At 45.4% G+C, this 25627-nt stretch overlaps 1 protein-coding gene across 1 annotated transcript in view; it reads left to right on the top strand.

Annotated features, from left to right (window-relative positions):
- LOC146813711 (solute carrier family 22 member 7-like) overlaps positions 1-25627 on the top strand; it is a 238364-nt gene that overhangs the window by 25296 nt on the left and 187441 nt on the right. Inside the window, exon 2 of the mRNA XM_085609490.1 lies at positions 16907-17010. Within this exon, the coding sequence (XP_085465616.1) occupies positions 16907-17010 (104 nt within the window). The remainder of the gene's footprint in view (positions 1-16906; positions 17011-25627) is intronic.

The raw sequence follows: 25627 nt of genomic DNA on the forward strand, positions 1-25627 counted from the left end.
TGGCTCTTGATAGACAGTGCTGCTCGTCTGCCACTCTGGCTCTTAGGGACCTCCACTGGCTGTCCATCAGAGATAGAGTTAGCTTTAAGTCCCTATGCATGGTATATAGGGCTTTACATAATATAGGCCCGATAGCCCTGCAAGAGAGATTCTCTTGGTATGTGCCCAGAAGACCACTTCGATCTGCCAGTCAAAGTCTGGTTTCCATTGCTAGAGTTAAGATGGCCAGGATGGGAGGCAGGGCCTTCGGTACAGCAGCAGCATGTCTCTGGAATGAGCTACCTCAAAACATCAGGCAAGCCGACTCTCTGATGGGCTTCAGGAAGAACCTTAAGATCTGGCTATTTGCCAGGACTAGAAAGTAAGCTTCCTTATTAGAGCTCAGTTGGTTCCTTCTGTCCTAATTTTCATATTCATCAGGTCTCTAAGCGCCAGGATACCCCTTGGGTGACAGCTGCACCCCATACAATACAATACAATACTGGAACTCCTGAAATCTTCTAAGCAAGAAGGTTCAAATTCCCTTCTTCTTCCAAGGGATGCTCACCTTCTTTTGGCCCTCTGAACCTTTACAAACACTCTCAGATTTTTGCAAACGGACGGAAAGTGTATCCTTGTCTACCCTCCAGTCTCTATGAAAACAATCTAGTGCAGCCACTCCAGGATTTAGTCTCCAACTGAAATATTTGCATACCTGAAAAGTTAACTTGCTCACAAATAAGTCTTCCTGATACGGACCCATACGTTCTGAATCTTACGGAAAAGAGTGAGTTCCAGCTTCCAATCGCTGAAGTCCCTGAGATTCCTTGAGTTTCAATCTGCCCTCTGATTCTGCAAACATGAAATGTATTCTGTCCCCCAAGAGAATATTTTGTACCCAGCCAAATATTAGATCATGTTTGCTAAATCTGTCAACTGAATTGATCTTGAGCTCCCTTGGTGGCTTATATACGACACTGAAGAAATATTGTCCATATAAATCAACACCACATTGTTTGGTGAGACTTTCCTGAAACTCATCAAAGCTTACGATCCTGTTAGCACTTCCAAACATGTTGTGTGTAAGCAGTGATCTTCTATGGACCACTTCCCCAGTCCCATGTCATTCAAGCATGCTCCCCAACCTGAATTGCTGGCATCTGTCTCTAAGGTAAACTCGGAGACATTCCGACAATAGCTTTGTCATTCCAGTTTTCTAGATTGTCCAACCACCACTCTAAGTCTTTCATCAATTCTAGAGATTTGGAAATGTGTATACCACAATCCTTTTCTTAGACTCAAGGTCTTCAGTCTCTGAAGAGTTCTGTAATGAAGACGACCGGGAGAAATGGGCTGAATGGAGGTGGATAAAAAAACAATTACCCTTGCCAGATACTTCAGAGTTACTAGTTGTTTCGCTAAAATAAACCCTACCTCCTTCCTAACCTTCTAAATCTTTTTGTGAGGAAGAAGCAACTGTGTCCGTGAAGTGCCCACTTGAAATCCCAGGAACTCTGAGCTCTGTGTTAGAACTGTTAGACCTGTCATCCTTAGGGTGGTCTCCCCCAAACTTAGTAACTGAGTCAATAAAGTGCCCACTTGAAATCCCAGGAACTCTAAGCTCTGTGTTGGAACCATAATTGACTTTTCAACATGTTACGATAAAACCCAACAGCTTGATGAAACACCAAGGTGCTAGGGATAAACCAAAAGAAAGACAATAACATTGGTATAAAAGACCTCTCCATCTGAAAAGCAAATACTTTTGAGAACCTATATCCATAGGTATCGTGAAATAAGCATTCTTTAAATATAACGTTACTAGCCAATCTTTTTCTTGTAAAATATTCCTCAATAAATGGATTCCCTCCACTTTGAAATGCCTGTACACTAGAACTATGTTTAAATCCTTCAAAATTATTACCAGGTGCCACCCTTTGTCTTTTAACAAAAGAAACGTGCTCACAAATCCATCTTCTGAATCTGGAATTCTTGAAATTGCTTGCTTGTTTAACACTGGGGAAACCTCTGAACCCATCAGGACCATCTGCTGTTTTTCCAAAATTAACTCCCTGGATAGGGATGTTTGAAAAGAATCTTCCCAAACATGTATCTTGAAACCTCTTACCATTCCTAAAACCCCTGTGTCTATGAAACTTTTTCTTCCAATTTAGAATGAAAAAGCATAGTCTTCCTCCTACCTCTGTATGGAAAGATCCAACTGAAAAAGTCAGACTCACCCCGAATTCCTTAACTTTGAGACCTAGATCTACTTCCTTGGAATCGGGCAGAACTCCCTCTTTGTCGAAAGAAGCCCTTGTTGGAATAGAAGCTCCTCCAGCATCCTCTAAAGTTCTGGGAATAGTAGTGAGACCTTCAAATTCCACAGTAGACAAACATTCCCTTCCTGTCAGCTCTTCCAACAACTCTTGTGCCAAAAATATGTCTCATGTTCATATGGACTTTGCTATGGGCAGTGAATGTGGATACATACTTGCCCAAAGACTTAACAAGGCCATAAACAAAGCATAGGCCATTTGGATCACCCACAGACTATCTTTTGGCTACGTCTGCTAACTTGGGGTTCATCCTCATAAGGACGGCCTTCTTGCTGTCCACTATCAGGCCTGCATTTGCATTTCCAAGCATGCAGATAGCACATAGGTTCCAACTCCTTAACAGGCCCACATCAGTAAACATATCCTTTCAATTTGCCACTTTGGCCTTAGCTAAAATACAAGCCAAAGGACCCAGAACACCTAATAATTTATCTTGTCATTGCTTCAAGCCATGCAGACCCAGCCCGTGCAGGTAAGAGCATTGGGGAGGTAGGGCCGGGTGGGGGAGATTTCGTCAGACAGTGAATTATTTATTTAATTTCCCTCATCATCATCCGTCGAAATCCCCCCACTTGGCCTCACCGCTCCACCGCCCTTACCTGCACGGGCTACGGCTGAAGCCATGCTCAATGCCATTTCTTAGATCCTTCCCCGTTTTAAAAAGAAAGGAAATCAACTCTGGATCCAGATTTGGAGTATTACAGATCTTATCTTCGAGCCAAGAGTCAAGAACTTTAGTCTTTATAAGGTTGCAAGTCCCCTTATTTAAAGGTTTTCTTAACCAAAAGGTAATAAATTCCACAATATGCACCATAGGCCACCATTCAGAGCTACGACGGCGTTGAATTGTATCCATAATCGCCCTCAAGGTTTATGGATGTTCTCAACCATCTTCCAGTCTTCAGAAATATCTAAGCCCTCCTGCAGATCAATAACATATTCAGCATATTCTGTGTCCTCATTATCATCTAGCTCCTCATTCACATTATAGGAACATTGCCCACCTTTTTTGCCACTAAGGTCACCTTTCTTTCTGTGCCGCTCAGGACACCGCATTCTATTGTAGCTAAGGTCTACCAGGCACACAGTGGGTAACTAGACCACCCTTTTTTTCAACTTCCTTTCCTAGCATTTACATCATCATTACCTTTATCAATGTGGTTTCTCTTTTAAGACACCATAACTCCCTTCTTGTTAGTATCAGGGAATTCCTCTTCTGAAAAAGTAAAGAAGGGTGATCTCTTTTCCGCTTAAATGAAGCAGCTTCCACTGCTTCCCTAATGGAAGATCTTAACTCCTATAAAAAAAAAACCTAAAGGATTCCTCCTTAAATTCAGTGGGAGGCAGACCCTGGACTTCTGTCCTATGGTCATTTTTAAAAAGAAATGGGGCCAAATTGTTAGGAATTAAAAAAGGAGGACTAAAATACACTGTAAGTCGAGAGAAGACAACACATTGAGTCAAGTAACTGACGTGTAGTGAGCTGTCACTGCAACGCTGTTGCAAGGGGAAAACAAAACATCCCAACCTAAAATGGAGACCATTGACCATCAGCCCAATTCTTGTTAGAATGGCCTCAAAGCATCACCCACAAGGCTAGAGGGGCTGGAGCTGAAGAAAACACAGGCATCTGTCCGAGAGCGGGCATGCGTCTTTGCGGAATCAAACTACGACCCGCCAGCAAAGTAGCGGTGGTATTTTTAAAAAAAATCAAGGGGTACGACCCAATAAACAGCACCGTTCAGGCCGTTCTGTAATAGGCATTAAAATGAGTGGAACAACCCTGTTATTTTCAAGAAAAAAAAAACTAAAACAGATTTGTCAAACGGGCATGAGGAAAAAACAAAAAAAATGGTATAAAGCATTCATTTTAACAAGGGAAAAACTCAGCTCACACATGACCAGTCCTTCAATTGGAAGTCTAGAGGCCAAAAGTAAAGAAAAACTTCACATTAATAACCAGTCAAGAGAAAATAGAAGTATGCATGTATCTGTTAGGAGCAGCCAATAAAAGAGGAATGTGGTTGTGTGGCCGGTGTTTCTATACTCTGCTTGAAAATTACAGATAAAGTAACTAAATGTTTTTGATGTTAAAGGTCCTTTAAAGGGCTGGATGTTGGGCACCAATAGAAGGCGAGTGCATAATGATAGCCTCTGGTCTTGTAATGAAATGAGGTCAGCTGAATTTCATGGGCATCTGAGAATGAGCAGGAGCCCTTCAGGACCTCAGTGTGAGCAGGAGCATGAGGGGACCGAGAACGGAAATGAGTTTAGTGTTCCTGTCGAGATGGGCTGTAGGTCTGTTGGCCACTTGTTCCATCCAGGGGGCTCAGTTCCCTTTGACTCCCTGCGTACATCATTTTAGCTCCCGGAAACTGAACGGTGGCACTATACCTAGGTTTGTCACTGGGTTAGGCATCCCAGCGTCCGCACTGGAGCTGAGAGGCAACTCACCTCCTTTAAACGCTGGTTACTTTTCAAAATGTCCGATAAGGGATTGGTCTCCGAACTACATAGCTTAATCGGCTCACCCCCGGAGACCTCTAAATCTAAGAGTCAGCTGAGATGAGAGCTGGAGATAGGCAGAGCCCTCACACATAAGGATTGGGGGGATATCTACTACCGGACACGTCATACCGCAAAGAGCATGGCATGCACTGAAACCGCCACAAACATTGTCACCTATTGCTACTACACACCCTCCCGAATACAACTCGTCCAAGCGCCCAGAATGCTGGCGTAAGAGCGACTCCCCTAGCACCCTCCTTCACATTCTATGGGAATGCCCTAAACTCACAGCCTATTGGTCAAAGTGCTGAAGGATATCGACACCGACTGCGACACAGATCTGCCCAGATTCCTGGCTCATATTGTTCTAGGTCTTCCCAAGCTTCTTACATTTCCTCTCAAATCCTGGAGGGGCAGACAGATAGGTATGGCACTGTGGGCGGCCCTACATAACATTATATATAATGGGGATGGAACGCATATCCCTCACTCTCTCCAACCAGGGCGCATCGTTCCCTAAGTTATTGAGCCCATTCTTGGTACTGCTCATACCTGAATTTCGCGAACTCACCTGCCCCAAATACTTACAACTACTCCGGTTAACGGAGGCTCATACACCCACCATTTAAAGGCTAAAACGAGAGGCGACTTCCTCTAGGGACAGCCAAAGGGTTGCCTGCATGTCCCCAGGTCCGCGTTGGGGGGTGGGGAGGAGTTAATGAACAACTCATTGCATAGCGACCCGAAGTTACTGGGCCTCGAGATGCATATGTGATATTAAACTGCTTCTGTTGTCGATGAAACTCATAAAGAAACGTAAACCATAATGGTCCTGTTGGTGTGTGAGGAGCTTCAACACTAACTATTGATGAGTAAGTGTTCCTTGAGTGTTCCTTGAGGGTGAACAGAAGCCTCCAGACAAAAGAATACACATGGTTCCCTGACCCTGGGCCTGATTGCAGACAGAGAATTCAGGGATCTGAGGGGGAGCACAGACTAAGGAACCGAAGGGTGACTAACAAATTCAGGGATCTGAGATGAAGGAATGGATAGGCCTGAAGATAAGGTGAGGAGACCTGTGGGTGAGTTGCACTGGAATAATGATGCTTCTGGTTCTGCCCAATGCTAGTGGCCCTACAAGCTTAAAAAGCTTAACTTATCACAGAATTATCCCCAAATGACTTCCCTGATACTAACTAAGCAACGTGACATGAAAGGTAATTATCCACAAATGTAGGCCACTTTTAAGTTCGGTGCCTGGGCCTAATTTTGATGCCAATCAGTCCCTGGGGATGCAGATGTCATGAGGGTTTCCAGCCTGAAGAGCCCCTGATTCCAAGCTGTGTCCAGTTTAGAAAGGAGGTCAACCACTCAGTCCTGTTCCTGGCAATCAGGTTTCTCTACTACCCTGGTCCCATGGCCCTGTGCCATGGCTCAAAGGCCTTATCTGGCACAAATCACTCAACTTTGTTAGTAATCATCCTTGAGCTGTCCAATCAGCTCACTTAAATAGTTCTATGTTATAGAAGATTCACCAATCAAATACTTCCTGACCAGTACATGCTCAGCTCATGCAGGGCCAGGAAAAAGGGCCCTTCCTTGCTGTTTACTGCAACACAACACTCGTCACAGGGCAAGTCGAGGAGGGGGGGCTCATTCCAAAAACCCTAAGGTAAGGAGAGGCGGAGTGGAACAAACTACCACTACCCTTGGGTATGAGGACTGTAGTTATTAATAAATGGTCTCACCCAGGAGTAAAGTGGTAAAAGGGGAATAGCTTAGTTAGTGAGATTCAGTGGAGGGGGGGCGATTGAAGTTCAAATTACCCAACTTTAAATGCAGTGGACTGCAGGCTGGAGGGGTGAGATGACCAAGGCTCGGGATGGTCTGTCTCCACGAGGAATAGGGTCAGAACTGATTTGCATTAGGAGGGCCTCTGTCTAGAGTGGCACGGTGGGTGAGAAACGATGGCCTGGAATGCAACACGAGCAATGGTCACTGGTTGGACTATTTGCAAGCATTTATCCCATCAACTCTTGTGTCTGATGGCCAGTGGTATGCCTGGAAACTTGAGACAGGTGCAGCTTTCCGAAACCACTAGGGCCAATGTTTGGGAATTCCAAAAAGCAGTAAAACTGCACCTATTCAGGGTGCCTTTCAATGGTGCTGATTTACTACCTTTTTGGTAAAGCGTCACTATATATATTTATGATGAATGTATGACGTTACTATGCGTACTAATACCATGCGTGCCATTACAGCCCGGGTATTACGATAGTACCTTTACAACAAACTACCATTACAACGCACACTTTTACCACACATACCATTACAATGCGTGGTGAAGGCATTCACTTGGTCAAAATGGTTAAGGTAAGTAATGATATATATATCTATACTATTTTTATATATATTTGTTTTTAACCTCCATACCCCCTCAAACACTAAAATTACCCATGCCACCCTAAAACGCATACCCAGCCTAAACCATATATACTTACTTTATACTTACATGTAAAACACATACACCCTCACCATTCACACCTTTACAAGGACATTTGTTGTAAAGGCATGCATGGTAAAGGCCTATGAGTTGTAATAGCATGCGTTGTGTTGGCATGCGTTGTGAAGGCACCTGCTTTGTAATCTCATAGGTGTGCAGATTGTGCACTCCTTATGACTGTTTTACTCTCAAGTTAGTGATATAACGATTAGTGCGCTACACCTCTAAGGCTGCTGCTGAGCGAGTGCTATATATGGAAGAACAAGGCCGATTACCAGAGGCAACTTGGACACGGCGTGCACCACTCTAAAGGAATGTGCTTTACAAATTCAACAATTTATGATCATGTGATATTCATATGATTAACCAAACCACATTTATTTCAAATTACTGTCTGGTCAACATGTTATGCTCCTACAAGATTATTTTCCGGAACACTATATTTAAATTCAAGCTTCTATACACAGAAATCATAATTATTCAACATCTTCAATTAGCCCACTTTAATGACGTGTGCCCAATGCATTTCGGGACTACGGGCCCTTCTTCAGGGGTTATTTGTAAAAAAGAAAAACACAAGTGTACAGACATGGCCGATATACAATACACAATACGCTTACATATCCATACTGCTGTGAACCCCGCATTACTAAATTGTATCCTCATTTGTTCTGAAGGTGTCTATGTTGGTCAGCGCTAATCATGATTGTCCTTGGGGATGCACACCCAGTGTCTATTGTGTATCTTATATCAGTACCAAGTTGCAATTCAACCCCCATGATTCCAGAACCACAATACACCTCTCAGGACACCTTGTGTTTATGTGTCCTAAGCCAAATCTGACGGGAATTCAACCACCACTTTTACCGAACCACCATGCATCACATGCAACGAGAGCATACGTTCTAGAAGATTTGTTGTAATGGATGTTTCCCATTTATGATCCAGATCCAAAAAAGGAACAAGTTAAAACTTCTTAAGAAATGAGAACAACAACAAAAAACAACACCGACATAACAGATCCAACTAAGGGCCCCCCAGACTCAACTACCAAGCCAAGAATGCATTTGAGGGGTTTCACACCACAGGCGTCCCTGCTGAAACTACACCCCCTGCTGTCACACCTGACCTGGTAGTTCTCCCCGGGAACTCACAGCGGCCTGGAGTGGAGTGGGAATACTTATTTTAAATGTATTTTCACTGCTCGCACTATTCTTCGTCTCTTCTACAAGAAGTCTTGGTGGTGGCCAAATCAGTTGCATGTGGGAAGAGCTCCTTGTTTCTAGTCTTTGCCCTTTAAAAATCCTTTTATAAAGTGACTGACGGCCCAAAGTACTAAGCCCGAGTCACAAATAGAGAAAGGTGCGCTGGACGAGCCGAGCCAGAGCCAAGGGACTGACTTGGCTCTAAGAGTCTGTGCCTGGGCAAAGCCATGAAAGCGATTGGCATGGTGAATCACCCAATCCTATCTTTATTTCGCATTAAAAAGAATGCATAAAAGTACATAGGATTTCATTTCATTCAGTTGATACAACACTAAAAAAAAATATTTAAAAAAGGCATCTAATTTATATCAAGGAAATCATTCTTTCGTTAAAATCTTTAAAATATTATACAAATGCTTATAAAATAGTGTGCTTCTGAGTTAAATGGCATCCATCGCCCTAGGTAATTTATAACATGTATACAACAAGTTTTAATTACTTAAATATTACGTAGCAGCAAGGTTTGATATAAACTCATCTCACCGTTTGAATCACACATGATTAAATCCATCTCTATCCAATAATATCAAATAAATATAACATTATATTGGCAATCTTCCTAGTTTTTATTACAACTTGTAAAACTTCGCCATCATAAAACATACATATAGTGTTTCTAATTGCAAAAGAACTGAAAATGCTGGAGTGTGATTGCTCAGAGTGAGCTTACGCAATAGCGGCACACTAAACCTGTTCCTCTCTGTCACATATAAGGCACAAAAAAGCGAAATATGGAAATTTTATTTTGGGGATAAGGCATCGCAAGGACATACAGATAGATGGTTTAGTGAGTATGTGTTTTCCGGGAAGCCAAACATTAAGGGAACGTAATTTCATCTAAATCCTGTCAGTGAATAATGGTGCTGAGAATTCACAACAAAAGAAAGATAAGTAAATTGACCAGGTAGCACAGGAAGTAGAGCCCGATATGGAATTACTGTGGTTTTTGATGTATTCCTTTCCCATCTCATCTGTTAACTTTTTGCTAAAAAGAGCTCTTTCAGTCTTAGTTTAGGATAGGTTTCACAGCTGTTTGGATTTTCATACAGATCCTCCAGGCCCATGGAGATAAGGGTCTGTCCGACATAAGTTAACCAGGGGATAGTTGCGGCCCGATCAAGTTTCATGATATCTCCCATGATGTGCTGATTCCGTTGGACTGTATCTCTTCTCCAAGTTGATAGCCACAGCAGTAGCGGCCATTTTGATTGTATCACTAATGTAAGGCAATCCTAATTCCTTATGAACTATAAAGTTTCTGCAGGTCCCTGGAATTGACTATAGCATTTTAGCAAACTTACCTTCAATCATTTTTAACTCTTCTAGTTGTTTGGTTCTCCAGATTGCAGCTCTATATGTGGCTATACAGATGATTTTTGCTAAATAAACTTTAATCATTCCCTCAATTGGTGAACTGTCCAAATGTTTTGCAAATCTGAACAGGGCGCCTATGCTTTTTGTCTTGAGAATCGCCCTATATGACATCATCTCACTCCTTTTCGAATGAAATAGAATGCCTAAATAAGCACTTTTTTGCACACGTTCTGTGGTTTCGCCCTCTATGTGGAGCTTCCTCAGGCTTTTCTTATCCCCACCGACTGTCAGAACGAACGAAGGTCTTTGCTGTATGGCATGTGTAGCAACAACCAGAATGTAAAAATATGATTAAACTTCTTCAGATTTCCCTAAAATATGCATTTCTTTAACATGCAGAAGTACTTCACCTTAGTGCATGAGATTGTATTTTTGCATAGACAGATCTTTAATAAAAGTGATAGTTTTTAGGAACATTCATGGCCAATGTCATTAGTGAAGTTAGACGCAAGTCAGTATTCACGCGAACCCTAAACGTGGCCTAGAGTCTCATTATAGTTGGAGCAGTCTAATAAATCAAACATAAGAGGTGCTGGCACAGGGCACATCCTGAACTCAAGCATTTAAAAGCGCACTCATGTTTGATAATAAAAAAAGAAGGCGCTGTGAAATAAAGTGTTTGCCGAGGATCACACAATTTGGACAAGCAAGGAATCCAATATGGATTTCAGATAATGTGGTTTCACATTTTGAAACTGAACAACCAGATGGGTATCTCTGTCTCTCTTTCTGCCCTGCGTTCACAGGTTACTATTTTGTCTTTTATTCTTAGATCAGGTCAAGAAAAACCTATACAGGGATGGCAGACCCAGCTAGCAAGAAAATAGTGCATTTATTTGGGGATTGTCACACCCCAAACACCCACCTGCAGCTATGCCCCTGAGGGGCATATTGACTGGCTGCAAAGGAGAGACAGGCGAGAGTAGGCAGTCTGCAGAGGGGTAGGAAGCAGCTACTACAGAGTGGGGCAAGATAGGGCAGCACACATAGGCACTCAGAGGGGTGGCAGAGACCATGCAGGAGCAGAGGCCCGGAGGGCCAGATGGACTGAAGAGGACAAGGCAAGACAGCACACTCAAAGGCAGGAGAGAGCCTAAGCATGAGGGTCCTCACAGAAGGACTGCAGAGGTGTGAAGGGATGATACCAAGAGGCCAGCAGGGGGTCAGGAGGCTACTCAAGGGTCGCAAGGGGGATGGGGACTCACAAATTCTGCAGGTGCAAGGCAGGTTACATAGAGGGGAGCAGTGGCGGCTGGCATGTAAGGAAGGTAATGGGGCGGGAGGGGAATAAAAAAGTTATTAATACATTTAAAAAAATTACACTCACCTTCAATTCTGGTGCGACGTCCTCCTCGCTCGGGTCCAGGCAGGCAGGCCTCAACACGGGACCAGGAAACTGCAGTAACCAATCCTGGGGCTGCCTTTAGGCAGCATGAAGGAAGCGCCGGGATTGGAGGGAGCAGCCTCTCTCACCTCTCCCGAGGACTCTGGAGCCCTATGCTGTGTCTAACCCACAGCTGGGTTAGAGAGGTTTAAACTGCGCATGTCTGGCTGGCCGAAAAGAAACTAGCCCTTTAAACCTAAGTGCCCTGCCTATCACTGCTTTCTGCAGCTGCCTAACTGGCATCAGCAGAAAGCCACGGCCCCTTTCCTCATGCTCGGCTCGGGTGGGGTTTTGACAGATTAAATGGTAATTAATCACCTTTATTACCATTTTATTTTTCCATATCTGGGGGAAATATTGGTTAGTGGGGGGACGCTCCTCCGCCTTAACGGAGGAGCTGCCCCTGGCAGGGGAGACAGGATGCAAACAGAGGCCCCGTAGGAAGGGTTGGAGGCACAGAGGGGCTACGGAGGCTGTAGCATGTTATGTTATGTTACATTTATTTGTAAAGCGCAACGGTTACCCTGGGGTGTCCTGGCACTAGTTACCTGTCATTTTAGCCATCACCAATGGAGGAGTTTTAATTATTGAACAACCAATTTTTCAAAGTCCTTCTAAAAGCCAGCAGATCTGGGAAATTTCTGAGCTGGGCCGGAAGGTCATTCCGTGCCATGGCTGCTCCGAAGACGAATCTTCGTCCTCCCCATGAAACCTTTTTAGTAAGCGGAACTATCACCATTTTAGCTCCTGATGAGCGTAGGTTTCTTTTAGGTATGTACCAGTTGAATTGTTTCTGCAGATGCTCTGGTCCAGTACCTTGGAGTGCTTTAAAAACGGTACACAAAGATTTGAAAAGCACTCGCTTTTTTACCGGGAGCCAATGTAAATTTTTAATTTCATTGGAAATGGCCACAAATTTGGGCACCCCAGTAAGTAATCTGGCGGCTGCGTTTTGTAACTTTTGTAGTTTGTTTAAATAGCGTTCCTGGATGTTTAGATAGAGGCCATTACAATAGTCAAGCCTTGACAAAACAAGTGCAGTGACCACTGTTTTCTGACTCCCTACTGGCAGGAATGGCAGAATCTTTTTTACTGATTTTAGAACAAAGGCAGATGATGATGAAACTAAATTGATTTGGTCACCCAGGTTTAATTTGTCGTCGACTATTATTCCCAGGTTTTTACTTTCTTCACGGGGACAGGAAGTCCTCCCATTGTAGAAGGCCACCAGTTCGAATTCCAAAAGTTAGGCGCGTTCCCAAATGTTATAACTTCTGTTTTATTAGAATTGAGCTTCAGGCAATTTTACGCCATCCAACCGCTCACTACTGCCATGCAGTTATGAAAACGATTGTCCATGCCCCCCTCCTGTCCTGGCAGAAGAGACACCACAATTTGGGCGTCATCTGCATAGGAGGTGAGATCAAAACCCAAGGTGTTAATGATAGGGGCCAGTGAGGAAACATAAACATTGAACAACGTCGGGCTCAATGACGACCCCTGTGGCACCCCGCAGGGCAGAGCAAAGGGCCTTGATTGGTATTCACCCAGGGATACCACTTGTGTTCTATCCGTCAAGAAAGATTGCATGAGATTCAGGGCCTTGCCCCGAAGTCCGCTTGACCTTAATCGGTCCATCAAGAGGTCATGATGGACCGTATCAAAGGCCGCTGATAGATCTAGTAGGATCAGGGCGGCCTTCCCACCTAGATCAACTACTTTCCTGATCTCATCAGTTGTTTTTATGAGTTCTGACTCTGTACTATGGCCACTCCTGAAGCCATACTGAGTTGGATCCAGCGCCTGGGTTTGGTGGAGAAAAGCACCCAATTGTATATTTAGTGCCTTTTCTATCATTTTTGCTGGTAAGGGGAGCCTAGATATTGGGCAAAAGTTATTTCGGTCGGTCGGATCTAAGTTGGGTTTTTTCAGTAGGGATAGAATAGATGCCACCTTCCAGAGCTTGGGAAAAAGCCCAGTATCAATCATAGCAGTAAAAATGGGTGTAAGTGCCTGAGTGATGGGTTCCACCGCTAATTTGGCAACAGCCACCGGGCAGGAGTCATATGGTGACCCTGATCTAGTCGTTTCAAGAAGGCAACGTGTTTGGTCCATAGACAAGTTCTCGAAACTATCGAGGGCTGCGGGAGGAACTTTGGTACACCCAAGGACCTCCTTCTCTAAAATGCTTCCTGCTGCAGTAGATCCGTTGAGTGCCGAAAAAATCACTTCCACTTTATCCAGGAAGAATTTGGCAATCTTCTCACAGACTTCCTGACTAGGCTGTATTGTAGCCGGGTGTGGGGAGGACAGATCTAAGACAGTTTTAAATAATTCTTTGGCTGAGTTTTTTGTCAACTCAATTTTATTGACAAAGAATTTTTGTTTAGTGGCAAACAGAAGTTGCTTATAATTCGATAAACCATTTCTATAAGCTATCTTCTCCGTTTCCTCATATACTTTCCTCCACGAGCGCTCCAGGCGTTTACACTTGAGTTTTTCTTTTTTCAATTCATCTGTAAACCAGGGGGCGGAGGGAGCCGATCTCTTGGGCACAATGGCAGCACACTGGAGATTGCAGGAGAACCGGATACTACATTTACAGGATGCAGAGACATAGAGTAGGAAACCAGTAGATGAAGTGGCCATTTAGGGGCTCCAGAGGGGTTGAGGGACAGACAAAAGGGCTCTAGGGTGTGAGTACACAGAGGAGCTACTGGGGGCCAGGGCACAAATAGGGGAAGTGGGGGCACACAGAAGGTAAGCTAGGGCACACCGAGGGGCTCCTGAGTAGTTGTGGCCACACTGATAGGCTGCAGGGAGAGTGGGAGGCACACAGAGGCTCTGTGTTGGCAGGACAAGGGCTGCATGGGGAACCTGGCACACACAGGTGTTGATGGGGGAGTGATGGCACAAATAAGGAATGCAGAAGAAGTGACTACAGAGTGTCTGCAGGGTATGAGGGCACACCTACTATCATAGAACACACCAAGACACTTACCATCATAAGCTAGCACACTCACCATCATATACCAACCAGCATGTATCCACAGGTCTTCATATGACTACACAACCAATATCATACATCTATCATTGTATGTCAACAACCACCATCCTATTCCAATACATCCTCTACCATGCTTACACACACCCTAACAGCAAATGCCACACACACACTCACCTTCACACACTCACCATCATATAACCAACATAAAACACCAACATACCCACCTTCATATGACCACATGACCAATATTACACACCAACAAATCTAACACCATGTCATCTGTCCACACAGCCACCAACATATTCTAATACATCCTCCTCTAGGCTTACACATACAACGAACATCATAATCCAAACACACTGGGCACGGCCAGCACAGGTAACAGCGGTGGGGCGGTTGGGCGGGGGGATGGGCTTCCGAAGTTGACAGACAATGGACTAGGGAAAGTAAAATAAAATAATTGAACAAACCACTTACCTTGCGCTCGCCGCATTGCAGAGTCGGTGATGTGACAAGTGCAAGATAAGTGGTTTTATTTATTTATTTATTTATTATAGTTTCTCTATCCCATCATATGTCCACTCATCGCCCCGCCCCTGCCCGCCCCAGTGCTGATACCTGTATCGGTCGCTCCTGAAACACACACACCATCATACTTCCACCCATTTCACCTAAAAAAGAACTTCATGAAATTCCCCCCAAAAACTAAAGTTGAAAGATAGTTAAGGTTGACTCACATGGTAACCATTGTTTTGCCAATAAAACTAGAAGTCATAAAATTCATAAGTTAAGATGCTGCCTTGAGATTATTATTAAAGGTATAGTTTTTTAACTTTTCCATTAAAGGTTTCCTGCCTTACGAAGTCTCTTAAGGGGCCATCAGCTGCGTGTAGTGAGTTGTAAGCCCATCTAATTACATTTGCCAGATATGTAGAATAGACACTAGAAAGGGTACATTTGAAATATAGAGCTTTAACAGGAATTGCTTGACTAAACAAAATTATCTTCTGGAGGAGCTGCCCTTCAAATAAATTTAAAACTGACCATTTACCTATGGGAATATATTCGAGGGCATAGGATAAAATACGGGGCATCTTTGCCCGAAAGGGTCCGATGTGAAGATTTAAAGGCAAAGAAGCCAATTTACAGTTGTTCACATGGAACTCATTTAGATCAAAAAATCATTGATATTTTGACAAGGTAATACAGTCTTGTATTGATTTAAGCAAAGTAAGCATGCAATGTAGTGAATATGCATTACATTAATTTTTCTTTTAAGTTATACTCAGTAATTGGCTTCCAAAAACACATATGACTAGAGAAAAAACAGCTCCACAAAACAGCTCTCATGCAACACTCACTTCAGCCAAAGTAAGTGCTTTTTATTTTCAATTGTAGTTTGGAAACAATATCGTAAACTTATACTGTGAATTGACACTATTTACACGTACATAATGACATTTTGTGACTTATGTGACCCCAGTGGAGTGACCATAACCAAACAGTGAATATAACTACAGTGACAATTCTTAAAAGGGGGAGTTGGTTATTAGAATAGAAAGGATGTCCATGAAGGTTTCAGAGCAATTCATAGGTACTAGAGTATGTTCTAGTGTTTCTTGGACTATCCTCTATCAATTGTCGATGACGTTTCGACCCTCTGTGGTTACGGGGTCTCTTCTGGACAAAGATTATGGGGAGTGTAAATGTGATATGGGATTAGTGTGACTACATGGGTAATTGTGGGCTGTAAAAGAATAGAGATGACTTATGCCTACCCTAGGCACTTCAGTAATGCAGGTGGTATAATTTAATATGGCCATCTAACATCAATAATCAGGTTAGGATCCAGTCTGTAAGGTCTTTTCATTGATAGACTACCCTCAGTAGGCATGTTCTTGCTGTAACAATGGTGAACTGCATTGGTTGTCATCATAGTACACAAGCAATTAAAGAAGGAGTAATAACCTCCTCCGTCCTCACTCAGATAGAAGGGTCGGGTGACGCCTGGCTTGGCAATAGGCAGGAGACCCCGTAACCACAGAGGGTTGAAACGTCACGACTATTGATAGAGGATAGTCCAAGAAACACTAGAACATACTCTAGTACCTATGAATTACTCTGAATATAACGCAAAAGAAAAATAAATGTAATGCATATTAACTACATTGTATGCTCATTTTGCTTAAATCAATACAAGGCAGTAATACTGTGTCAAAATATAAATGATTTTTGCTCTAAATGAGTTCCTTGTTCCTTGTTTTTGTTGAATGGATTTAAAGGCAGACAGGAGTGTTTGTGTGGAAATCCAATGAATCCTCTCCATGAGTGCCCTCACACATGAGATGTGGTACCAGGGGTCTATTCTCTTGTACTCATAGAACATCCATGGAAAGGGGAGGTGGTGGGACACCCTGCAGCTGCTACAAAGCATGAATAGCTGGCATGAGGTGCCCTACCAATGCAGAGCAATGAGGGGCACTTGGAACTAATCAGCTGCAGTAGAGGAATCCATCTCTGACATTGGCACGTGCCTTTCTCTTTCAGTGGGACCTCGTGTGCGAGCAGAAGTGGCTCAATAAGGCCTCATCCACCTTCTTCTTCATCGGGGTCACTGTGGGGGCCAATCTGAATGGATACCTGTCCGATAGGTACAGTATATATTAAAAGTTCCCATAATGTGTGTGTTTCCCTCCCTGCAGTTCATTTCTTGCCACTACTAAATGTATCCTGCAGATAGTACACAGTGTGGTGTGGTAATCCTGCAACTCCGCTGGTCGGGTGTCAGGATGGCGTGGCTGATTGCGGCTTATAGAATAAAAGCACGGGGACACATGGATATTGCTGGCATGCCCCTGTCTAGGTCTCCGACTGATGTCACCTCGGGCCAGGGAGTATTTATTAATTAGGCAACTTGTGGTGTCGAAAAATCCATTTCCCCAAATAGTCACAGGGGTATGCGGAGAGATCACATGGGACAGCTCTCTCTCCCACGTTCGGTCGCCCCTGTTACGTCACAGGAGCGACACCACATTCCTCCCCAAAATAAGAACAATACCATAACCACAAACCAAAACTCCCAGTGATATCACATCACAGTCTCACAACAGTAATGAATATTCTAGTCCACACAGGAGATGGATGAAGACACAAGGAAAATTACAGTCTCAACAAATACTTGTACATGCCCATAGTCACCTTACTCGAACCACCATCAGGTCCATTCACACCACATGATCTCTCAGCCTGATAGATGGTGCTGGATTTCTGCGTAGACCACAGCCAGGCCACCGTAGGTACAGGTGGCCTGGCTGGTCAGTGACTCAGGAACAGGATCCGATGAGTTCTCTACTGGCCTGTCCGATTCAGGTCCATCACAAGGCTGACACTCAGATGCACAACTCACCACTGATTCCCAGTCCGGCCATTCTTCATACCAGCTCTTCTCCGACAGATCCACACTGGGGGCACTTATCAGTGTCCTCCCTATGATGGTGGTGAGGCTGATGAAATCTCTTGAAGGCTGAAACATGTTGAGTGAGGACTTCCGATCCCCTCTGAGCAGAAACTTTGATGCCGTGAAAAATGATGGTCGATGGATACCACTTGCAGATCAGACACCCGGGCTTGTGGTCGATGACTAACCTGATCATTGGACTTTTACCGGCGACCATATACTTCTGACTCGCTGACAGGATCAAGCACCCAAGTCGAATGAGGAGGAATGGTGTCCTCCACCACTCGGTTCATGGATAAGTGAATGGGGGTATTCCCTGTGGTAGAATGAGGAGTTTAACAGCAAAAGAACAAACGGCTGACCAAGGTTAAGCACATCAAGTCCATATGTACAGTCTATTTGGAGATGGTGCAATCGCTCCCAGCACCCACCGTCCAAGGATGCAGATAATGACAAAATGTTCAGAAATAAGGAAGGTGCACACGACACGATGTCAATCAATCAGGCCAAATTTGTCCAAAATTGCTTCTTTTATTAAGTTAATCATAAAAACTGGCACACAGCCTAATGAGGAGTTTGTCGATATTCTCATAAGAAAGCATATATTGAGAGCTCCACGGACTGTTGACTGGCCGAGGCAATTCGAGTGACCTTGTTCAAAGTTTGCATAAATAGTTCAGCCTCGCCATTAGCCTGACACCATCTCGGAGTGATCATTTTGTGATCAGTCCCAAAAGAGAGTGTGGAATTAACAGTTTGTGTTCGGTCATCAGGGTGAAAAAGCTGCCATACACATAGAGGTGAAAGTGGCGACAGCCCCAATGAATGGCGATGGCTTCTTTCTCGATCTGAGAATACCTCTGTTCTGTGCTGGTTAAGGAGTGACTCACAAACGCGACTGGGACCCACTCCTTATACTCATTTGATTGTTGCATCAACATGGCTCCCAGTCCCTTCAGGTCAGCATCCACAGCAATTGTGGTGTTCTTTTGAGGGTCAAAGTAAGCCACAGTATTTTTGGAGGACAGGGCGTCTTTACTGGCTTGAAAGGCAGCTTCCTGCTCAGGCCCCATGACCACAGGACCCATGTCTTGGTCAATTCACAGAGTGGCTGAGTTAGGGTAGTAAGGTCTTGTTTAAACCGGCCACTGTAATTGACCATGCCCAAGAAGCTTCTTACCTCAGTCACAGAAGCTGGGGCAGGCGCCTAATTGATATCTTTAACCTTTTCAGGGTCTGGAGTTACTCCCTCCGATGAAAATACATATCCAAAGAAGTGTAATTTTTGCTGGAGGAACTCACACCTGTTGCAATGAAGGGTCAGGCTAGATTATTGAATTCTCTGCAGGCACAGTTTTGGCGGATATTGAAATGTCATCGCCAATTGTGTGTCTTTTGCTTTCTTGCCCTAAGTGCGCCGGGTATGCCTAGACGTAGGTCCCGGGCTCACTGTGCCATTGGATTCAAGCTATCCTGGCTGAAGAGTGGTGAAACCCCAAAAACGGTCCTAGGATGCTTGTTTCCGGTCCAGGGAGGACCTGGCTTGGCAGTTTGGGCTGGACTGTTCCCATGAGGCACAGGGTCAAGACTGACTTGCATATGGCCAGGTCTAAACTGTGGTGGCATGGTGAGCAAAAGAATGATGGATTTAACCCAGATCTCTTGACTGGGGGTGAATGCTTTGATTTGTTCTGCATTCCGTCCATCAATTGTGTGTCTTTTGATCGCTAACATTGTGGGCACCAGGGAGGTTCACTGGAGATGCTAAAGCTCAGACACTTGTAGTGTCACAATCCCACAAGCATAGAAAAGGTGGTGATATATCTTGATTCCTTATCTAAAACGAGCTGGTGATCGCCCGACTGTAGGTCTAACTTTGAGAACCAACTTGCTCTACTGAGTTCACCAATCAGATCATAGATGGTTGGTGTTAAATGTCTCTCTCTATTAATCGCGACCTTGGCCATACACATGTCCACACATATCCTCACCTCTCCTTGCTGTTTTGGTTTTCAGGCCACAATCGGCGATACACACAGAGTTGGCCCCGTTACTTTCTCGATAATGCCTGCTCTCTCAAGTTTGTCTAACTCCTTCTCAACAAGGGGCCTTAGGTGAAACACTATCCATCGATGGCAGAGAGCAATTGGCTTTACTGATGAATCAATATGCAAATGTATCTCTTTGCTCTTCAGGCATCCTATTTCGTAGAAGACAGTAGGAAATTCTTTCAAAATTTGAGTAATTGCATCTTGATGTATGTCGAACGACAATGTCACAATGCCCAGCTCTTTAGCCGTCCTGCAGCATCCCCTGACCTTCTTCTGTCACTGTATCCACTGGGACCATAGTTTATGGTGGTTTTAAATTTGCCTCACTTTTTCAGAGGCCGGTCCTGGCCGTAGGCAAACACCTTGATCGCCACTGGGTGCAGCTCTGGGATGGGTCTCATGGTGTTGAAAACCTCGGCCGACATAATGTTGATGGTCGGCCCGTGTCCACCACAGCCACGGTTGAGTGATTTCCAACCTGTACTTTGCTTTGGGGCAGACACCGTGTAGTCTGAGCAGCAGTGCCGATGGAGAAAAGCGAGTGAATTGTGTGCTCTTTGACTTCATCATTGTCCATGTCACTGTTCCTTTACTTTACTTCATGAATAGCATTGATAGTGGTTTGTAGCCCTCACTCCTTTCCGCAAAATGATTCACCTTGCCGCACCCTGCGCATTTCTTTCCTTTCGCAGGGCATTCAGAGGGGCGATGACTGTTTCCTCCGCAGTACCCACCAGTGTGTGACTTGACACCCTCTCTTCTATTTTGCTTGGTAGAGGGGTTTGGGGACACACTGTTGACTGGTTCTGTTTTCACCGGGGTCTGTAGGCCAGCTTTCATATAAGCGGCACGGGCTCTGGAAAGTTCTTTCGTTCTGCCCAGTGTGAGTATGTCCGCTAAGGATTTCCCAGATTCCTCGAGGATGCACTCCAGTAATTTCTCTGATGCACATCCCTGAATGATCTGCCCTCTGATTTCTTCATTGTCATCATTAAAACCGCACATGATGGCCAACTTTCAGGCACACATAAAACACATCTATGGATTCCTCAGCCTGCTATCTTGCTTGTCAAAACCTGAAACGCTCGTAGTCCTGGTTCGCCATAGGCTCAAAATGTGCAGTGAGCGCCACTATGAGGGTGAGGTGCGTTTTGGGGGCTGCCTCATTGAAGGACTTCGATACCTTGTAGATGTCCTTTCCACCCATGTGTAGAATCAGCTCTCCTTTCTGGGCATTTTCAACTTTCGTCGCTTCAAAGAAGAGTAGCACTCGCTCCACCCATTCTTTCCACTTAGGAGCCCGCGCTGATGGAGCCTCTTCCACGATGAACGGTTCTACTGCTAGAATATTCGCCATGGCTTAGCTGTGGTGTTGGGGACAATCCGAAGTGTCTTTTGTCTTACTACTCTTCACCACCAGAGACAGCCTCTCCACCGGTCCTCTGCCATCTTCCAACACTCCTAGCAGGGGGTCAGGCTCGCATTTCCCTACTTCACCAGTTTGTCACTGTGCAGAACACCCCAGTGGATATGTGGGGTCATGTCAGCACACCTTTGCCCACATCTACCTGGCATTCACTTCTATTCAGCGGGAGAATTTCCACCCATGTGCAGGTCCACCATGGGCCATTACACCAGAACACAGTGCTCCAGCCTAGCTTGATGGCCCACCATCGTGTTGAGGCTCCTCCTCCTCAGCATCATGCGAGACGTGCACTGCACTGGGACAGCAGTTGCTTGGCACCAGCACTGCACACTTCTCCCACCTAGTGCACCGCCGCCATGCAGTACCAGGGGCAGCGGGGACACAATCCCATCCCCTAGTCGCCAATTTGGTGTTGTAATCCTGCAAGAAGGAACACATAGATATTGCTGGCATTCCCCAGCCCCTGGTCTCCGACTGACATCTTGGGCAGGGGAGAATTTATTAATTAGGCACCACGTGGTGCTGAACAAACTATTTCCCTCGATAGTCACAGGGATATGCACCTCGCTTGGGATCATCCTTCTTTCGGTCACTCCTGTTACGTCACAGGAGCAACACAACACGCAGCCGTATCTGCTCAACAGGACATTCCAGTCAAATTCCGGTGGATGGTGACTGCCGGTTTGCCAGAGTAGATACAAGTAGACAGTACATGAGTAATATTCACAGGATCTGCACTTCATAGAAGGGGCTCTCTTGCCAGCTTACACAACCCACATCAAATGGGAAGTGCCAGGGATCTTTTTGGTGCTTTAAATCATCAATAACTACATGTGAAGAGGCTTCCATATCTTGTAGGTACTTAGCGACCCCAACTGGTTATCCAAACCTCTGAGCGAGGTTCATTCACTCCCATCGTGCCTTGCACCTCTGTGATGGAGTCCTTCAATCTTTCAAAGACCCCTCGATATAAAATGCCTATTGTTCGCATTGACACATATTGTACATATTGGGTTTTTCCAAGAAGCTCCTTTGGTCAGACAGAGGTTTTTGCCGATGGATGGAGGGATCTGAAAGTGTCAACGAACACAAGGGGTAGCAGTGGGTCAACATCCGTCTCACATCCCCATCATAGATGAGGATAAAAGACTTTATAAATATTACAAGAAAGTAGAGAGAGAACAGTAATTGTGGAGTAATTGTGGAAGAATGGTGCTACAGCATCTGCTACATTTAGCTGTATATACAGGTCAAGCCCCAGGGTCACCACTATGGACTAGAAACAACAAAAGATCTTGGAGCTCATGACCAGAAAGATCTAAAAGTAGTAAAAGAATATTGGAGTCATAGAAATCTTCAAGTGTGAATCCAAGTAACTTTTCCTCTTTACAATCTTAGGCAATAATGAAGTGATTTCTTTAGACTACATGTTTTTCTGCTACCCCCTATGTAACCTACACAATTAAATTGAAAGTACTGCTTACGTTTCCTGAAGGCATCATAATTTCTAGTGTTCTGTAGGTGAGTCACATATATAAATAAACAGAATGCATGAGAGCAGTTTAAAGCATCATGGGACTTGCTCCTTTCCCTCCTGCAGACATAGACTACACCTCCCATCAGCCTCTACCACTGGGAGAAGACCCACTTTCTGTTTTTCTGCCTCCGCCAGCCATATCTTCCCGCGCCAACTACCGCATCGAGGGTCTTGCTCCTTTCCCTACCGCAAACACAGACCCTACCTCCAGGGAACCTCTGCCACTGGTAAGAGACCTGCTTCCCGTTTCCCTCAGTGACTCCCGCATCACGGGACTTGCTCCTTCCCCTTCCACAGGCTCAGACTACACCTCCAAGCAGCCTCTGTCATTGGGAGGAGATCCGCTTCCTGCTTCCTGCATTCACTGGCCATATCTTCCATCGCTGACTTCTGCATCACAGGACACGTGCGGCTGGTGCCCCTCCAACTGAAACACGGGCCAGTAGTCCCTTCTCTCCTGCCTCGTCTCCTGTCCCTCTCTACACGATGCCTGTTACTTCCCCCGTGGATGTCCTCCACCACCACTTCCTCCCCCTCTCCTCTAGCGGTCTGACTTCCTCCGGCATGGAAACTGAAGTGCGTCCCCGCAGCAGATGCATGCAGAGGGCTCGCCGCGCATGTGCTTGATGTGGCCAGTGCCAGGTCTCCAACCCCTATGGACTACCACCGCTTCACCTTGGATGAGGTTTGAGCCGTGAACCCCTGATGGAAGGACAACAACTCCGCCCATACCTCCCCCATAACCACCGAAGGCCCTTTCTCCAGCCAGAACTGCTGCGTCACCTGCACCACCGATGACACCACCCACGTTATGCCCATCAGCTACACTACATCAGACGCACCCACCTCAAGGCTGACGACAACACCTCCAGAAAGATCAACTGCCTGCTGATCACGCACGCTCACTCAGAAAACACGATGCAGAAACCAGGGACACCATCATGAGCCATGCCCTGGTCTCAGTCTTCATCACAGAAACTTGTCTGAACCCAGCTTTCACTCCAGACATCGCCACAGCCATCCCTGACAGACACCAGATAGCACACAGGGACTGATCCAACAAAAGCAGCGGTGGCATCGCCATAATCTATAAAGTGAACTTCCAATGCTCTACCACCCCAGACGACTCCACCCCATTCATGGAGCACCTCAACTTCCAACTACGAGCGAATAACAAAACCACCATCAGAGGCACCCTCACCTACAGGACCCCGCCCTGCCTTCTGCAACGATATCCCTGACTTCATCTCTCCTATCGCCATTGACTCCTGCCTCTACAACCTTACAAGGAGACCTCAACTTCCACCTTGAGAACACTGACGACACCAACACGCCTGACCTCCTAGAAAGTAGGGTCTACCTCGGACTCAAATAGCTGGGCACTGACCCCACCCACACACCCTGCAGGACACCTGCTTAACTTCCACCAGCATCCTTACAGGCGAGTGGCTGCAGGCCTGCACTTCCATGCTCTCTCCAGTCACGCACAAAGCAGGAGGTGGCTAGGGGTTAGAGCACAGTGGTGCTCTTAGTTCTTTGTGCCCCATAGGGATGGGTTCCACTGAGACAGATGACTTTGTGCACTGGGCCCCAGGCAATGGGCTCCCCATGGCAAAAATTGATCTAGGGGAGGGGGCCCATGCATGCCCCCTCCCTATGAAAAAATTGGCTCCATTAGAATGCGCCAACCTCTGGAGCCACCCTTGGTCCAAGTTACAATTTAATGGTGAAGCACCATGTACCTCGTTCTCTGCCAGCACTCCCTGGTACAATAGTGGATATTATATCAACCAGTACAATGGTAACACTCATCAGACACAGGTTGGGGGAGGGGATCTTTAATAGCCCCTCCACAGTCAACAGGCAGAACACTCTTCCTGCCACATTCACCAAGATCAACAGACTCCTGGCTCCTTTAAGGTTACCTTGGTGTCAGCGGAGTCAAGAGTCAGTCCACACAAGTCCCAGGGGAACCATCCAGGGCCCCATTGAAGGTTCATGCCTCCAATTGTTCCTCAGTGGCATAACGGGGTGAACTGCATGTAAGGTGCTTCAGTCCATCCTTGCAGTAGCATCAGGTGGCTTCTCCTTCCGTTATTTTGCATAGTGCTCAAGTTTTTATGTGGGGGTCGAAAGTTCTAGAAGCCAGTCACCCGTGGCCAATCATAGGGTATCACTCTCCTGTGCAGCATTCTGGGACATCTTAAGATGTACAGACTGAAGATGGGGATTCCAAGTGTTCTATGGAAAGACCTTCCCTGGGAGCCACAGCTCCACCTCAGACTGACACAGCTGCCTGATCCTTTCCCACCAAAGCTTCAAAGGGGAATCCCTCCGGTGTTTGGCTCCAGAGGCCTGGCCTTCCATCTTTTTTTTTCTGTGGGCTAGGGCTTTCCCAGTCCATTTACAGACTGAACAGTTAATTAACAGATGCGGATTTCCTCCCCACTCCTTCCTTTCTCCAGAAATAGGGTCAAGCACTGTTAATAACCCTGATACATGGGGAGGCCTTTGATCCTCCTGCTGGCCAGCAGACTTATTAACCTGGCTCAGTAGGAAGACAAAGGTCTGGAATCTGATTATGGCGAGGCCATGGAAATATGAAAAGTCTCTAAATTCCATAGGCAGTGTGGATATGATGAAAGTGGCTGTGGCTCTACACTCTGTAAGGATTAAGATCCTTAAAGGCGTGCTGCACATGGGTGTGGCACAAAGGCTTGCTCAAGCTTCTGTTGCGCATGGCTCCCTGTTCCTGCATCTGTGTAGCGAGGACGTGACAGCATCCTTGCTGGCGACA

Source organism: Triturus cristatus, chromosome 6, assembly GCF_964204655.1.
Source record: "Triturus cristatus chromosome 6, aTriCri1.1, whole genome shotgun sequence".
Lineage (NCBI taxonomy): Eukaryota > Metazoa > Chordata > Amphibia > Caudata > Salamandridae > Triturus > Triturus cristatus.